The sequence below is a fragment of the Oncorhynchus nerka genome, linkage group LG17 (genome assembly GCF_034236695.1).
Source record: "Oncorhynchus nerka isolate Pitt River linkage group LG17, Oner_Uvic_2.0, whole genome shotgun sequence".
NCBI classification, from domain to species: Eukaryota; Metazoa; Chordata; class Actinopteri; order Salmoniformes; family Salmonidae; genus Oncorhynchus; species Oncorhynchus nerka.
The window spans coordinates 41,135,988-41,153,100 of NC_088412.1; the positions used below are offsets into that span (position 1 = coordinate 41,135,988).

The following is a 17,113-nucleotide window of genomic DNA, read 5'->3' on the forward strand; positions in this document are numbered from 1 at the left end:
TTTTACGTCGTAGCAACATTTCTAACTTATTTGCATTCGTTTTTACTAACACTTGTATGTCTATTGATGTTGTTTTTACGTTTTCACGGACTTTTCTTAGCGGATGTACAATCGTCGAAGTGAATTATGGAGAGTTTCAGGTCCCGGAGTGAACATAATTAATTGTACACTCGCAAAGCCGACTAAAAACGAGGGCTGAGGGACTAACGTAAGTTCTGAAAGAGCTGAAAAATCTGGACCCCTACAAATCAGCCGGGCTAGACAATCTGGACTCTTTCTTTCTAAAATTATCTGCCGAAATTGTTGCCACCCCTATTACTAGCCTGTTCAACCTCTCTTTCGTGTCATCTGAGATTCCCAAAGATTGGAAAGCAGCTGCGGTCATCCCCCTCTTCAAAGGGGGGGACACTCTTGACCCAAACTGCTACAGACCTATATCTATCCTACCATGCCTTTCTAAGGTCTTCGAAAGCCAAGTCAACAAACAGATTACCGACCATTTCGAATCTCACCATATCTTCTCTGCTATGCAATCTGGTTTCAGAGCTGGTCATGGGTGCACCTCAGCCACGCTCAAGGTCCTAAACGATATCTTAACCGCCATCGATAAGAAACATTACTGTGCAGCCGTATTCATTGATCTGGCCAAGGCTTTCGACTCTGTCAACCACCGCATCCTCATCGGCAGACTCGACAGCCTTGGTTTCTCAAATGATTGCCTCGCCTGGTTCACCAACTACTTCTCTGATAGAGTTCAGTGTGTCAAATCGGAGGGTCTGCTGTCCGGACCTCTGGCAGTCTCTATGGGGTGCCACAGGGTTCAATTCTTGGACCGACTCTCTTCTCTGTATACATCAATGAGGTCGCTCTTGCTGCTGGTGAGTCTCTGATCCACCTCTACGCAGACGACACCATTCTGTATACTTCCGGCCCTTCTTTGGACACTGTGTTAACAACCCTCCAGGCAAGCTTCAATGCCATACAACTCTCCTTCCGTGGCCTCCAATTGCTCTTAAATACAAGTAAAACTAAATGCATGCTCTTCAACCGATCGCTACCTGCACCTACCCGCCTGTCCAACATCACTACTCTGGACGGCTCTGACTTAGAATACGTGGACAACTACAAATACTTAGGTGTCTGGTTAGACTGTAAACTCTCCTTCCAGACCCATATCAAACATCTCCAATCCAAAGTTAAATCTAGAATTGGCTTCCTATTTCGCAACAAAGCATCCTTCACTCATGCTGCCAAACATACCCTTGTAAAATTGACCATCCTACCAATCCTCGACTTTGGCGATGTCATTTACAAAATAGCCTCCAATACCCTACTCAACAAATTGGATGCAGTCTATCACAGTGCAATCCGTTTTGTCACCAAAGCCCCATATACTACCCACCATTGCGACCTGTACGCTCTCGTTGGCTGGCCCTCGCTTCATACTCGTCGCCAAACCCACTGGCTCCATGTCATCTACAAGACCCTGCTAGGTAAAGTCCCCCTTATCTCAGCTCGCTGGTCACCATAGCATCTCCCACCTGTAGCACACGCTCCAGCAGGTATATCTCTCTAGTCACCCCCAAAACCAATTCTTTCTTTGGCCGCCTCTCCTTCCAGTTCTCTGCTGCCAATGACTGGAACGAACTACAAAAATCTCTTAAATTGGAAACACTTATCTCCCTCACTAGCTTTAAGCACCAACTGTCAGAGCATCTTACAGATTACTGCACCTGTACATAGCCCACCTATAATTTAGCCCAAACAACTACCTCTTTCCCAACTGTATTTAATTTATTTATTTATTTTGCTCCTTTGCACCCCATTATTTTTATTTCTACTTTGCACATTCTTCCATTGCAAAACTACCATTCCAGTGTTTTACTTGCTATATTGTATTTACTTTGCCACCATGGCCTTTTTTGCCTTTACCTCCCTTCTCACCTAATTTGCTCACATTGTATATAGACTTGTTTTTTTTTACTGTATTATTGACTGTATGTTTGTTTTACTCCATGTGTAACTCTGTGTCTTTGTATGTGTCGAACTGCTTTGCTTTATCTTGGCCAGGTCGCAATTGTAAATGAGAACTTGTTCTCAACTTGCTTACCTGGTTAAATAAAGGTGAAATAAAAAATAAATAAAAATAAAAACGTTGCAAACCTCCCTTTGCTTGGCTAATCATTTGGACCACCCGCCAACATGGCGACGGGGATTCCCCCAAAGGGCATAAGTGGACGAGGGAAGTGTTTGGACTGCAACCAATTTGTCCCGACAGTTGAAGAACTGCTCTGGCGCGCTGCATGAAACAGAGGTGTGCTTCACCCGCACCATGCCGAAAGTGGCAGAGGCTGCATAACTATCCTCAAAAATCCGACAAGGCGCACTGCGTGGTTTTACAAGGCAATCTATTCCCGCTCTTCCAAAGAGAAAGTGACAGTTTTTAGTTCCGTGCGGTGATAGCGTGGTGTTTGAATTTATTCTGATGTCATGATCGAGGATTCGGTGATGTTTAACAGTCGCTCTTATCCATTATCTTATAATGTAGGCAAACCTTACCCGCACTATATGTGCGAGCTGTTGTCTAGAGTGCACGTGCCAAGACCGGAGTGGCATATTTGCCATTTAATGCAACAGCTGTGACAAAATTATTGCTAGAGTTGAAATTGCTATTTGAAAATATATTGAGAACTTTCGATTTTATTCGGTACATGACAACTTAAGCGAAAAAGTACATTTTATGCCCTACGTCATAACGCACTACTTTTTATTAGCAACTGGTCCATTTGGTGGAAAAATTTGAAGATTTTGTTTCTGCAAGATTTTGGAATATTCGCTTAAATCTTTCACCAATTGGATGGAAACATAGCTACTGTAATAGAAACAACAGGCAGGTATATTTACCACGTACTTTAATGTTGCAAGTTCAGGTTCAAATAAAACACTTCAATGAAAAGCTTACATAGTCACCATCTACTACATAATTGTAGATATCAATCCTGTTTGATATTACACACTGCTCTCTAATATTATCAAATAAATGCTTATGTACATGCTGCTCAGTGTTAAGCTGTATTTACAAGATTGATCTCAAATGGAAATAATGTAAAAATGGATATCCAATTACATCAGAAACAATAGATTTTACCCCCAAACTAAAGCATTTGCCAACTGTCTAGAAAGTACTGTATCTGATCATACAATCTTACACTCGCACTTCTTACACACTGTATAAACACACACAAACCATAAAATGCATACCCACAGGCAGCATACAGAGAGAATACCCATACGCCAAACATTTACACACACAGTATTCAAACTCACATGGGTCAATCGCACAAACACTTAAACTGTAATGCTGCAGCCCTTGACATCATTAACAACGGAATGCATTGATTGGTCATGTTTTTTTTTATCTTTTAAATGGCAATGTTATATTGATGACATTTTAAAGTGAACTTTAACCCCGCAGACATCCTACTGTATTGCACTTCATACTCCAACAGTAACATGACAGAGCAGCACTAAACATAATTACTTTTTTCCCCAACTCTGCTTGCACCATCAAACATAAGTATGAAGTCTTTAAAAAAAACACACCCACACACAAAGCAAGGTATAACTTGCTTTTTCACACATTCACCTAAAAACTAAAAAAAAGGGAACAGCATTCAGGGCGCTATGTTTTTGCATAACGTTCTAATTGTCTCAACCCTGTGAATTGCACTTGAGAGAATTTAGTTTTTTTGATAACTGCAATCCCACACAGACGCACGGATTACATGAGTAGGATTTAGTGAGGTTGCTAAGGTGGTCGCACTGCAACACACACACTCGTAAACACACAACTCACACATGCCCAAGTGTATACAAACTCTCGCTCGCGCTCACACACACAGCCTGTACTCGCTCATTCTCTACCACAATGAAACTAAACATTGGGATATTGACAAAGGTGCTCCCGTAACTGGGGTAGGTTTTATATGAAACTCATAAAACCTACGAGTGTGTGTATGTATGTATATATCTCACAGAGTATACAAAAACATTAAGAACACCTGCTCTTTCCATGACAGACTGACCAGGTGAATCCAGATTAAATCTATGATCCCTTATTGATGTCACTTGTTCAATCAACTTCAATCAGTGTAGATGAAGGCGAGGAGACACGTTAAATAAGGACTTCTAAGCCTCGAGACAATTGAGACATGGATTGTGTATATGTGCCATTCAGAGGGTGTATTGGCAAGACTAAATATTTAAGTGCCTTTGAATGGGGTTTGGTAGTAGATGCCAGGCGCATCAGATTGTGTCAAGAACTGCAACGCTGCTGGATTTTTCAAACTCAAAAGTTTCCTGTGTGAATCAAGAATGTTCCGCCATCCAGCCAACTTCACAAATGTTGGACTCAATGGAGTCCCACATGGGCCGGCATTCCTGTAGAACGCTTTCGACACCTTGTAGAGTCCATGCCCAGACGAATTGAGGCTGTTCATTAGGAAGGTGTTCCTAATGTTTGGTATACTCTGTGTGTGTGTATATATATAAACATCACATGCTACTCTTGGCAAAGCTGTATGAAGTGACGGAGTGGCAGAGCCGATGGCCCTTACGCAGTGTGAGGGGACACACATTCAGGCCAGGAAGAACAATGGATGAGGGATGAAACATCAATGAAAACATCTCCCTTCACCTCTCAGTCCCAGCCGTTGTCCTTTATCATGTGGGACAGCTCAATGATGAACTTCCCCTCCTTGTACTTCTGACTCAACTCAAAGGCCTGCTCCTGTAGGGATAGAGATGGTGGCCCCCCCATAAGAGGCTGGAGTGCATAGTAGACAAGCTTAAAAGACATCCACATTTTTTGAGAATGGGGATTGAGGATATTATTTGAGTTATTTTACAGTGTGTAGACATAGAAAAGTAGCATAGTATGTGAGTGTGTTTGTCCTTACGTATTTCCAGCCCAGTGTGGTATGGCAGTTCTCACAGTAGATGTCTGCCACAGCGTGGAGCCCGGTGAGTAGCAGCCTCTCCTCGGCAGGACCACAGCCCACGTTCACCCTGAAAACACCAGGAACAAGAACCACAGGTCAATTACCACATGGTTCCCCGCCACAAATGTCTGTTTTGTGACCTAACCTAAGCCTGTCAGATTTTCTGGTGACCCACCAGATAAGCATATATATTTATATATTTTTTTTAAACAAGAAATGTGATAATGCTATCCAGAACCTAATATTTATCCCCAAATCGGAGGGTGTTTGCTATGCACCAGCTGAGAAATGACATGCTAAATACTAAATGGAGCGGCAGGTAGCCTAGTGGTTAGAGCGTTTGGCCAGTAACCGAAAGGTTGCTAGATTGAATCCCCGAGCTGGCAAGGTAAAAATCTGTCATTCTGTCCCTGAACAAGGCAGTTAACCCACTGTTCCTAGGCCATCATTGTAAATAAGAATGTGTTCTTAACTGACTTGCCTAGTTTTAAAAAATAATTCAAACTACAGCAAACAGAAGGTAAATATAACTCAACGTGACATTCACTTTTAGGATAGTGAACTGTCTTGTATGGCTTACAGGACTAGAGTAAACACACTGAAGTGGCATAAGGAGAACCTGGCAGATGCATGATAATGGCAGTGTACTGAGGCTTGAGCGGTAACTAAGGTGGGACTGTGTTTAAGGGACCTAAAAGGGATACTATTTTGCTCATTAGTTATGGGTACACTGTGTAGGCTATATGGCCAATACACTGGATGACAAGTAAAGATACTCACACAGAGTTGAAGAGGTAAGCACGTCCCTGGCTTCCCTGAAAAGACTGGACGACAGAAAAAAGAGAATAAACTCAAATGTGCCACAAAGACCGTGAGAGAGAGCGACAATGCAAGATAAATCTAATTTAAAATACATTTTTAAAATCGGTAACATTTCCCAGCTTACAATGCAACAGAGGACTGTGGCTGTTTTTCCAATGTTATTGAAATGTAATTTCACACAGCCAACCGGGGGTTGGAACAAAAATGATTTTCCAATCGTTTGGTTCTAAACAAAACCACAATTTTTTTTGTTTTCTGACCAGCAAAATAAAGCTCTGAACTAGAGGTCAGCCGATTAATTGGAATTGCCAATTTATTTGGGCCGATAACAAGTTTTCATAACAATCAGTTATCTGCATTTTTGGACACCAATTATGGCCGATTACATTGCACTCTACGAGGAGACTGCGTGGCAGGCCGACTACCTGTTACGTGAGTGCAGCAAGGAGCCAAGGTAAGTTGCTAGCTAGCATTAAACTTATCTTAAAAAACAATCCATCTTAACATAATTAGTGATTAACTACACATGGTTGATATTACTAGTTTATCTAGCTTGTCCTGCGTTGCATATAATCGATGCGGTGCCTGCTAATTCATCTAATCACAGCCTACTTCGCCAATCGGGTGATGATTTAACAAGCATATTCGCAAAAAAAGCACTGTTGCACCAATGTACCTAACCATAAACATCAATGTCTTTCTTAAAATAACTACACAAGTATATATTTTTAATCCTGCATATTTAGTTAATATTGCCTTTAACATGAATTTCTTTTAAGTAGGGAAATTGTGTCACTACTCATGTATTCTGTGCAAGCAGAGCCCGGGTATATTCAGAAGTTTGGGCTGCCTGGCTCGTTGGGAACTGTGTGAAGACCATTTCTTCCTAATAACAAAGACCATAATTAATTTGCCAGAATTGTACATAATTATGACATAACATTGAAGGTTGTGCAATGTAACCACAATATTTAGACTTATGGATGCTACCTGTTAGATAAATTACGGAACGGTTCTGTATTTCACTGAAAGAATAAACGTTTTGTTTTCGGAATGATCGTTACCAGATTTGAACATATTAATGAACTAAGGCTCATATTTCTGTGTGTTATATTTTAATTAAGTCTATGATTTGATATTTGATAGAGCAGTCTGAGCGGTGGTAAGCAGCAGCAGGCTCGTAAGCATTCATTCAAACAGCACTTTCCTGCATTTGCCAGCAGCTCTTCGCTGTGCTTCAAGCATTGCGCCGTTTATGACTTCAAGCCTATCAACTCATGAGATTAGGCTGGCAATACTATAGTGCCTGCCTGTAAGAACATCCAATAGTCAAAGGTATATGAAATACAAATGGTATAGAGAGAAATAGTCCTATAATAACTACAACCTAAAACTTCTTACCTGGGAATATTGAAGACTCATGTTAAAAGGAACGACCAGTTTAAATATGTTCTCATGTTCTGAGCAAGGAACTTAAATGTTAGCTTTTTTTACATGGCAAATATAGCACTTTTACTTTCTTTTCCAACACTTTGTTTTTGCATTATTTAAACCAAATTGAACATGTTTCATTATTTATTTGACACTAAATTGATATATTATATTAAGTTAAAATGAGTGTTCATTCAGTATTGTTGTAAAAATCCACACCGCGTGGCCGCGGCCACCCTAATCTGGTGGTCCCAGCGCGCACGACCCACGTGGAGTTCCAGGTCTCCGGTAGCCTCTGGAACTGCCGATCTGCGGCCAACAAGGCAGAGTTCATCTCAGCCTATGCCTCCCTCCAGTCCCTCGACTTCTTGGCACTGACGGAAACATGGATCACCACAGATAACACTGCTACTCCTACTGCTCTCTCTTCGTCCGCCCACGTGTTCTCGCACACCCCGAGAGCTTCTGGTCAGCAGGGTGGTGGCACCGGGATCCTCATCTCTCCCAAGTGGTCATTCTCTCTTTCTCCCCTTACCCATCTGTCTATCGCCTCCTTTGAATTCCATGCTGTCACAGTTACCAGCCCTTTCAAGCTTAACATCCTTATCATTTATCGCCCTCCAGGTTCCCTCGGAGAGTTCATCAATGAGCTTGATGCCTTGATAAGCTCCTTTCCTGAGGACGGCTCACCTCTCACAGTTCTGGGCGACTTTAACCTCCCACGTCTGTCTACCTTTGACTCATTCCTCTCTGCCTCCTTCTTTCCACTCCTCTCCTCTTTTGACCTCACCCTCTCACCTTCCCCCCCTACTCACAAGGCAGGCAATACGCTCGACCTCATCTTTACTAGATGCTGTTCTTCCACTAACCTCATTGCAACTCCCCTCAAAGTCTCCGACCACTACCTTGTATCCTTTTCCCTCTCGCTCTCATCCAACACTTCCCACACTGCCCCTACTCGGATGGTATCGCGCCGTCCCAACCTTCGCTCTCTCTCCCCCGCTACTCTCTCCTCTTCCATCCTATCATCTCTTCCCTCTGCTCAAACCTTCTCAAACCTTCTCCAAATCTCCTGATTCTGCCTCCTCAACCCTCATCTCCTCCCTTTCTGCATCCTTTGACTCTCTATGTCACCTATCCTCCAGGCCGGCTCGGTCCTCCCCTCCCGCTCCGTGGCTCGACGACTCATTGCGAGCTCACAGAACAGGGCTCCGGGCAGCCGAGCGGAAATGGAGGAAAACTCGCCTCCCTGCGGACCTGGCATCCTTTCACTCCCTCCTCTCTACATTTTCCTCTTCTGTCTCTGCTGCTAAAGCCACTTTCTACCACTCTAACTTCCCTAGGAAGCTCTTTGCCACCTTCTCCTCCCTCCTGAATCCCCCCTCCTCCCTCTCTGCAGATGACTTCGTCAACCATTTTGAAAAGAAGGTCGACGACATCCGATCCTCGTTTGCTAAGTCAAACGACACCGCTGGTTCTGCTCACACTGCCCTACCCTGTGCTCTGACCTCTTTCTCCCCTCTCTCTCCAGATGAAATCTCGCGTCTTGTGACGGCCGGCCGCCCAACAACCTGCCCGCTTGACCCCATCCCCTCTCTTCTCCAGACCATTTCCGGAGACCTTCTCCCTTACCTCACCTCGCTCATCAACTCATCCCTGACCGCTGGCTACGTCCCTTCCGTCTTCAAGAGAGCGAGAGTTGCACCCCTTCTGAAAAAACCTACACTCGATCCCTCCGATGTCAACAACTACAGACCAGTATCCCTTCTTTCTTTTCTCTCAAAAACCCTTGAACGTGCCGTCCTTGGCCAGCTCTCCCGCTATCTCTCTCAGAATGACCTTCTTGATCCAAATCAGTCAGGTTTCAAGACTAGTCATTCAACTGAGACTGCTCTTCTCTGTATCACGGAGGCGCTCCGCACTGCTAAAGCTAACTCTCTCTCCTCTGCTCTCATCCTTCTAGACCTATCGGCTGCCTTCGATACTGTGAACCATCAGATCCTCCTCTCCACCCTCTCCGAGTTGGGCATCTCCGGCGCGGCCCACGCTGGGATTGCGTCCTACCTGACAGGTCGCTCCTACCAGGTGGCGTGGCGAGAATCCGTCTCCTCACCACGTGCTCTCACCACTGGTGTCCCCCAGGGCTCTGTTCTAGGCCCTCTCCTATTCTCGCTATACACCAAGTCACTTGGCTCTGTCATAACCTCACATGGTCTCTCCTATCATTGCTATGCAGACGACACACAATTAATCTTCTCCTTTCCCCCTTCTGATGACCAGGTGGCGAATCGCATCTCTGCATGTCTGGCAGACATATCAGTGTGGATGACGGATCACCACCTCAAGCTGAACCTCGGCAAGACGGAGCTGCTCTTCCTCCCGGGAAGGACTGCCCGTTCCATGATCTCGCCATCACGGTTGACAACTCCATTGTGTCCTCCTCCCAGAGCGCTAAGAACCTTGGCGTGATCCTGGACAACACCCTGTCGTTCTCAAATAACATCAAGGCGGTGGCCCGTTCCTGTAGGTTCATGCTCTACAACATCCGCAGAGTACGACCCTGCCTCACACAGGAAGCGGCGCAGGTCCTAATCCAGGCACTTGTCATCTCCCGTCTGGATTACTGCAACTCGCTGTTGGCTGGGCTCCCTGCCTGTGCCATTAAACCCCTACAACTCATCCAGAACGCCGCAGCCCGTCTGGTGTTCAACCTTCCCAAGTTCTCTCACGTCACCCCGCTCCTCCGCTCTCTCCACTGGCTTCCAGTTGAAGCTTGCATCCGCTACAAGACCATGGTGCTTGCCTACGGAGCTGTGAGGGGAACGGCACCTCAGTACCTCCAGGCTCTGATCAGGCCCTACACCCAAACAAGGGCACTGCGTTCATCCACCTCTGGCCTGCTCGCCTCCCTACCACTGAGGAAGTACCGTTCCCGCTCAGCCCAGTCAAAACTGTTCGCTGCTCTGGCCCCCCAATGGTGGAACAAACTCCCTCACGACGCCAGGACAGCGGAGTCAATCACCACCTTCCGGAGACACCTGAAACCCCACCTCTTTAAGGAATACCTAGGATAGGATAAAGTAATCCTTCTCACCCCCCTTAAAAGATTTAGATGCACTATTGTAAAGTGGCTGTTCCACTGGATGTCATAAGGTGAATGCACCAATTTGTAAGTCGCTCTGGATAAGAGCGTCTGCTAAATGACTTAAATGTAAAATGTAATTGTCATTATTACAAATATATATATATATATAAAAAACGACCGATTTAATCGGTACAGGCTTTTTTTTGGTCCTCCAATAATCGGTATCGGTGTTGAATAATCATAATCAGTCGACCTCTACTCTGAACAGTTTTGAACCCCAAAAAAAGTACCTGTTTATATAGTTCCTTTCTGTTCATTTTTTTATCTGTGAAATCAACAGTTTCTACATTTAGCTCATTAAATGATTTCCCAATCAGTGCGGATAGAGCAGGAAAGCTAGTTGTTCACATGCGTGATGGACAGACAAGTGTAGCCTATTTCGCAAGGTGTGACTGAAATCTTATGGGTCAGGAGAGAGGGTTAAAGGAGCAGGCTTGAAGTGCTAGGCATCTTGCTGTGACATCCATTATCTGAATTAGGTCCACAGAATTATACCTAGACGGAGCAGCTTCTATGAGGGAACTTTGAACTAGCAAGCTAACACTTGTGTTTGCAGAACGGCACCAGAATAAAAAATAAGTCCAACATGAAATGATAACTAAGCAGTTAACTGACATTGAAAAAGTAAATCCATTATTCTCTAGCTAATTAAAAATGTCTATCCAGTCTTCTTACGCTTCTAACATCAGTACAGTAGCCTATGTTTCAGAGGGGGAGGGGCAGATTGCCTGTGCGTGTTTAGTCTAAGAGCTTAAGATTTTCAGCTTGCAGACAGACACTGGAATATGTTTCTGAGTGATAGAGAGGGTTTTGCATAGGCTCTTTGTTGCGTTTTATTTGTGGGACTAGGAAATAAAAATGTCTGGAACATAAAATAACATTAACTGGTTTTCATGCTTTTAAAATAACGGTTCTCTTATGGAGCAGTATGGATCACTTTCGTTCTGTTTCTGTTATTGAAAAATGACATTATTTTCCAGTTTTCTGTTCTGTTCCCTGAACCGGGTTCCAACCCCTGCATCCAACAGAACTATATGGAATTTAACCCACTGGCCATAAACGGTCCCTGTAGTCTCACCTTGGAGATGAGGTCATCATGGTTGGCCAAGTGTGCTCTGCAGTGAACACAGCTGTACCTCCGGTGGCACGAGTCTAGGTACGCCTGGAACGTCTTAGCCTTTGTCAGCTTCACCATGTCTGAGGAGATGGAGAAGAAAACAGAGAGACTTAGCGATTAACAGGAGAGACAGAGGATATTGGGCATTCCTGGGGCTCCTAACACTAGGCTACTCCTAAATGTGATCGTGGTAAACCCTAAATTTCACTATTTGTGAAGTGTAGTAACTATGAGAAAATGTCATTTTGTAAGCTTATTTGCCAAATAGGGTTAGGCAAATTTGGGTAAACACAAACAAAAAACGTATGATTCCCATGGCTTTCAACTGAAAAATGCAAGAGAAAGAAACAAGTTCAATAACATTTGGCTGTCTGTCCTCTGTCCTGTCCAACACTGCAAAGAAGTAATGCCAGCATTGTAGAAAACGCATGCACTCAACTGTTAATTTCCTCCATTTAGGCATGACACCTTGAGTGTCAAAAAATGTCAGAAGGAATCACACAATAATTAACTAACTGTATTATTTGGAGTGGGAAACAGGTCTGGGCGCATATTAGTGACTTTATTTTAAGCCATATGCATGTCTAATTCGCAGCACACTTCCTGGTAAAATTACAGCAGGGTCCGTGCTATCAAGCGATCCTTGGAACGTCCCTACCTATTGAAGTTTACATTTGATATGTCTTAAGTAAGGGTTTACGGTTAGGGGTTAAGTTTCGGGTAGGGACGTCGCAAGGATCCCAATAACTCTGACCATTGCACCAGACAGAACACAACATGCATTGACCTACTTTACTGTACCAGCTAAACCCGACGATGTATGGTCAGTTAGAAGCGCTCCATAGATGGATGAGGAAAATTTGTTACTTTTTACTCAAGTCTTATGTCATTTAAAACGGTTAAATGTCCGTGAAAATCCATTAGTGTAGTTAGAGTAATTTCAAAATAACGCCTCTGTATTAATGCCACGGCATACACAAGAACAAGCAAAACATCACTCTGATCCTTGCAATTTTGCTGGCCTGCTGACGTTGGCTGACTCGCCCCACATCCTGACAAAGCAACTAGCTAACGTTAGCTAACTAACGTTACTGTTACATAGGCAGCTAGCCAATAATTCCCCAAAACGATGCATACAGTGAATTATTCATCGACCGCCTTCCTCTGTAGCTAGCTATCCATTTTAGCCAACTATCGTGAGAGACTAGCTAACATATTGACGTTATCTTGCTAGCTAGCAACTGAACCATAATCTGGGTTTAGAGAAGACGCATGTTTACTGTAAACCCGCCATTTCAGGTTTAGCTAGCAACCTACATGGAAGGAAATACAAGCACAATAGAATAGCCCTGGACTCACCTAAAGTAGTTATCGGGGTTTCAGTGGAAGACCTAATTTGAACGAAGATATGACCAGCAACTAAGATGGTCAACTAAGATGCATCAGTAAATTGCTAAATCGTCTAGGTAGGAGATAGCTTGTTTGGGTCACTTCTTCAGCAAGAAACCATCGGACAGATGGATCCAAACAAACAAGAAGAATCGTGGTGCAGATTTTCTCTCGGTCTCTCACACTTGACAACAGGAACACGTTTTTCATCGGAGATGAAACAGTTTCGTGTATGTTGTAGTTAAAATAACAATAGCTACTCCGACTATGTTTTTTGCAGATAGGATATTTTCGTGGTGACGGTCAAACTTGCAATATTATGCAGTGTTTGTTTACAACGCTGGTTAAGGAGGCGGAACCAAACACGTCACCAGCTACAAAACAATCCCCAACGACCAATTGGAATCGTCAGATTGACTGGGGGAATGTAGGTCGAACAGTTTTAGGTTGAATTTTTACTCATTTCGATGAGATTCGACCGGGCGCCAATGTAGGCATGGTTTGCACTGGCTGAAAGTTTATTGAATTCTTGGTTGTGAGCCATGTTTCTGAAGCATGAACAATGCTGCCTTGTTGACAACATAACCAAGCGGTGCAGACTTGTTCGATTTGAGCAGGGCGTTTAGCGCTCACCCAGTCACACGACGGGCTATAGGCACATTTAACCCGGGCCAGTTTAATAGAACAATGCCATAGTTATGGTACTTTCAAGACAACTGGGAACTCGGGGAAAAAAAACTTATTTTTTTCCTTCTTTAAAAAAAATCGGGACGGCAGTGATCTTCAGGTCGGTAAATCGGAGCTCTAGAAATATGCCCGAGTTTCCGAATTGTAATTCCGAGTTGGATGACCTTTCAAAACGATTTTTACTAGTCGGAGCTCGTTTTTTCCCAAGTTTCCAGGTTGCTGGAACCATTAGCCTCTGCCGTGTCCAGAGATACTTTAGAGGAGATGGGAAGGAAGCTCAATTGGAATCATATTTACGCACATTGTGTACGTTGCAAATGCTTGGGAGCTCGGTGCATTCTGGGACATGAGATCACTCCAAGGAGGGAATGGAAGTCAATTGGGCACTAGGTCAAAAACTCAACATTAGCACGAATTACGTGAACCACAGCAGGTTAGTGGCACCTTAGTTGGGGAGTACGGGCTCGTAATGGCTGGAGCGGAATTAGTGGAATGGTATCAAACACATGGTTTCCATGTATTTGATGCCATTCCATGTTTGCAATTCCAACCGAGCCGTCCTCCCCCCAGCAGCCTCATGTGAAGAACAAGTGCAACTACAAATATTTTCTGAAATATGAAATGATTAACTTGCTCTCTGTAATGTCATATAGCTTTTAAATCGTGAGATTACCTAGTCAGGTTTCTCGACATAGAGCCCCACAGCGGAGGTGTCATAATACCCATAAAACCTAGCTGTCAAACGGAAATGGTTAATATCGTTTTTCCACCATTCATTTTTCCCATAAGGGATTTTAAAATAAGGTTTGTGTTTGGTGTGGGCTTACCCTGGCATGATGTTTCGATAACTATGTAAATCTCTCCTGGATAAGGTGACATATGTCTCTATTTACCCTCAGATTCTAAAATAGTAATTAGCATCAAAGTAGACATTGTGCAAGATTACAAATCCCTGCATGTCATCTCTAGCTGACACCTTTGCTAACAGGTATTGTGACAATTTTAAAACTTGCACAAGGCAGTTCACAGAATAGTCTATTTAAAGAAATGTAGCCAATTTATTCATTACTAAATTTAGCTAGCTTATATAGCTTAAACAATTTTATTTAGGAGTGTAGTTAAGTAAAAGTTGTCAAAAATGGAAATAGCAAAGTACATATACCACCAAAAATTACTTAAGTACTATTCACCACTGCACAATACACAGCCCTTATTTTAAGTATTTCTAAAATCGCTTATGGGGAAAATGATTGGAACCGTTTCACTGCAAGGTTTTATGGATATTATGACTCATACGGTGGTACTGTTCATATGCTAAACGGAACTAGGAAACACAGAAATTTCCAACTTGCTGAACGTGGTATATAACTACAACCAGTTAGCAAGTCGGAAATGTCCGAGTTTCTTAGGTCCGACTTGCACATGAATGTGGCGTCATACCCTGACTTTTAGAAGGGATTGCTTGATGATTAGTTTAGCAACCGCATGACGCAGAATGACAATGTGAACACGATTGGTCAAAAGTCTGTTAGTGGGGCATTATATGTTTTACCATTCATTGGCCACTGAGATTCCTATCTCCTACTTTCTAAGTATCTCTGCTGAGTCCCCAACGACCAGATGTTCCAGTTTTCAGGGGAAATGGAAAGAGAGCCTGTGACTCAACTTCCTCTTTTGGACGTTAACAAGGCTACTCCACTGAGGCAGGGTGACTCCTTTCTATGGCGACACGCCATCTGTTCTCCTCCACATTTACTGGATTGGTTGAACTGTGCAGAAGAGAACCTCCCCCGACAAGTTTTTTTTTCTCTCGTTAAGACACTAGTAGGGGAACTAGTTTCATAGGTTAAGCTATGTAGAAGTCATCTGAATCCTGTCCATGTTGTCCTTGGTCACGCATGAGAAAGATCATAGAGATTCTATGGTACTGTAGCTCAAGACCGTATACTAGCTACAGTTTACTTGCTTACATAACACAATAACTGTAGGCCTAATAAAGCCACTGGATTAACAAGGTCAAGAGTGCTGCACTGAAAATTGGTTATATGTCCTCGCTGTCAAAATGTAAAAAAAATAGGTGATTATTAGTGAGCTGAGCCGTTAGGGGTGGACTGGGACAAAAATTCGACCCTGGCATTTTATCCATACCAGCCCACACCACTGCTCGTGCCCCCAACTCACCCCCACCACGGGGGGAGTGGTGCCCAGACCTACATCCACACCAGGCTGGAGTCTTCTGACATTCGCATCCACTCTAAGTTAAACTTAGACACAGGCAGTAGTATTGACACATAACATTGGCAGTAGGCCTACTAATATAGCCACTGTTAGATGGCATACCATCAAAGCCACAAACAAAAACGAAAACAATGGGGCAAATTATTGTTCTAAAAACAGAATTAAATCATTATACATGAACATGATAAGAAATTTACATTAGCTAAAGATCTGACTTGTGATCAACTCTCAAGTCTGAAATTCTTATCTAGATTTAGATGAACCAGTCCAGTGCCGTGTTTTCAGCTCTTATTCATTGTGGCTGCTGTGTGTGTCACAGAAGGCTTATTTCTCAGAATTCTAAAGGACAAGGTCTTAATCTCTTAATATGTCTCTAAAGAGTTGTTTGAATTTATCTACTTATTATGTTAACCTATTTGCTATACTGCATCCAACGCACAGAGAACCAGGAAGTGTATGAACCAGGAAAATATGTATGTTGTATATAAATAAGCCGCACATGTCTATAAGCCGCAGGTTCCTACCGGTACATTGAAACAAATGAACTTTACACAGCCTTTAAACGAAACACGTTTGTTGGATCGTTTTCATTGTCGCTCTCGTCACTTTCATCCGGAGGGAAATACCCCGCTGAGCTCATGCTGCCCCTTCAACACGCAGCAGTCCAGCCTTTCGAAACCCGTTGATGATAGTGGATTTTTTGACAATGCTCCACGCTGTCAGGACCCACTGGCAGACTTGACTATAAGATGCTCTTAGCCTGCGGCCCGTTTTAGTGAAGGATTTCTCCCCACTTGTCATCCAAGCCTCCCATTGAACAAGGAGCGCCACCTTAAATGCACGATTTACACTGATGTCGAGTGGCTGCAAATACTTTGGGCCATCTGCTTTTCTTCCCTCTGAAAGCTTTTGTTGTCTTTCTGCACTGAGTCAGTTCCTCACGCTGCTGTTTCCAACGTCTTATCATCGACTCATTAAGGCCAAGCTCCCATGCAGCAGCTCTATTTCCTGTTCCAACAGCCAGATTTATCGCCTTCAACTTGAAAGCTGCATCATATGCATTTCTCCATGTCTTTGCCATGATGAGGGTGACAAAATTACTACCGTAATCAGAATGATGGGAAGTTTGAGCGCGCTCGATTTACGTCACATTATGTGACGGTGCTCAGTTTTTTGGCGGCATGAATCTTGTGAAAGCGGGAAAAATCCATAAATTAGCCGCGTCATTGTATAAACCGCGAGGTTCAAAGTGTGGGAATAAAGTAGCGGCTTAAAGTCCGGAAA

The 17,113-nt window shown here is 43.5% G+C and overlaps 1 protein-coding gene across 2 annotated transcripts; it reads right to left on the reverse strand.

The window, feature by feature from the left end:
* Window positions 1–2,895: 2,895 nt before the first annotated feature.
* LOC115145246 (yippee-like 3) lies at window positions 2,896–13,616 on the reverse strand. Of its 2 annotated transcripts, none has more exons than XM_029686671.2 (5): window positions 12,875–13,616; window positions 11,477–11,595; window positions 5,781–5,824; window positions 4,959–5,067; window positions 2,896–4,783 (listed from the first exon to the last, which is right to left on the reverse strand). In XM_029686671.2, exons 2-5 carry the CDS (start codon window positions 11,591–11,593, stop codon window positions 4,700–4,702), a joined length of 354 nt encoding a protein of 117 aa, XP_029542531.1. In that variant the 5' UTR covers window positions 11,594–11,595; window positions 12,875–13,616; the 3' UTR covers window positions 2,896–4,699. The 2 variants fall into 2 exon arrangements, with proteins under 2 accessions (XP_029542531.1, XP_029542530.1); XM_029686670.2 differs by having other exon boundaries at window positions 2,896–4,789; window positions 12,875–13,352.
* Window positions 13,617–17,113: the final 3,497 nt, after the last annotated feature.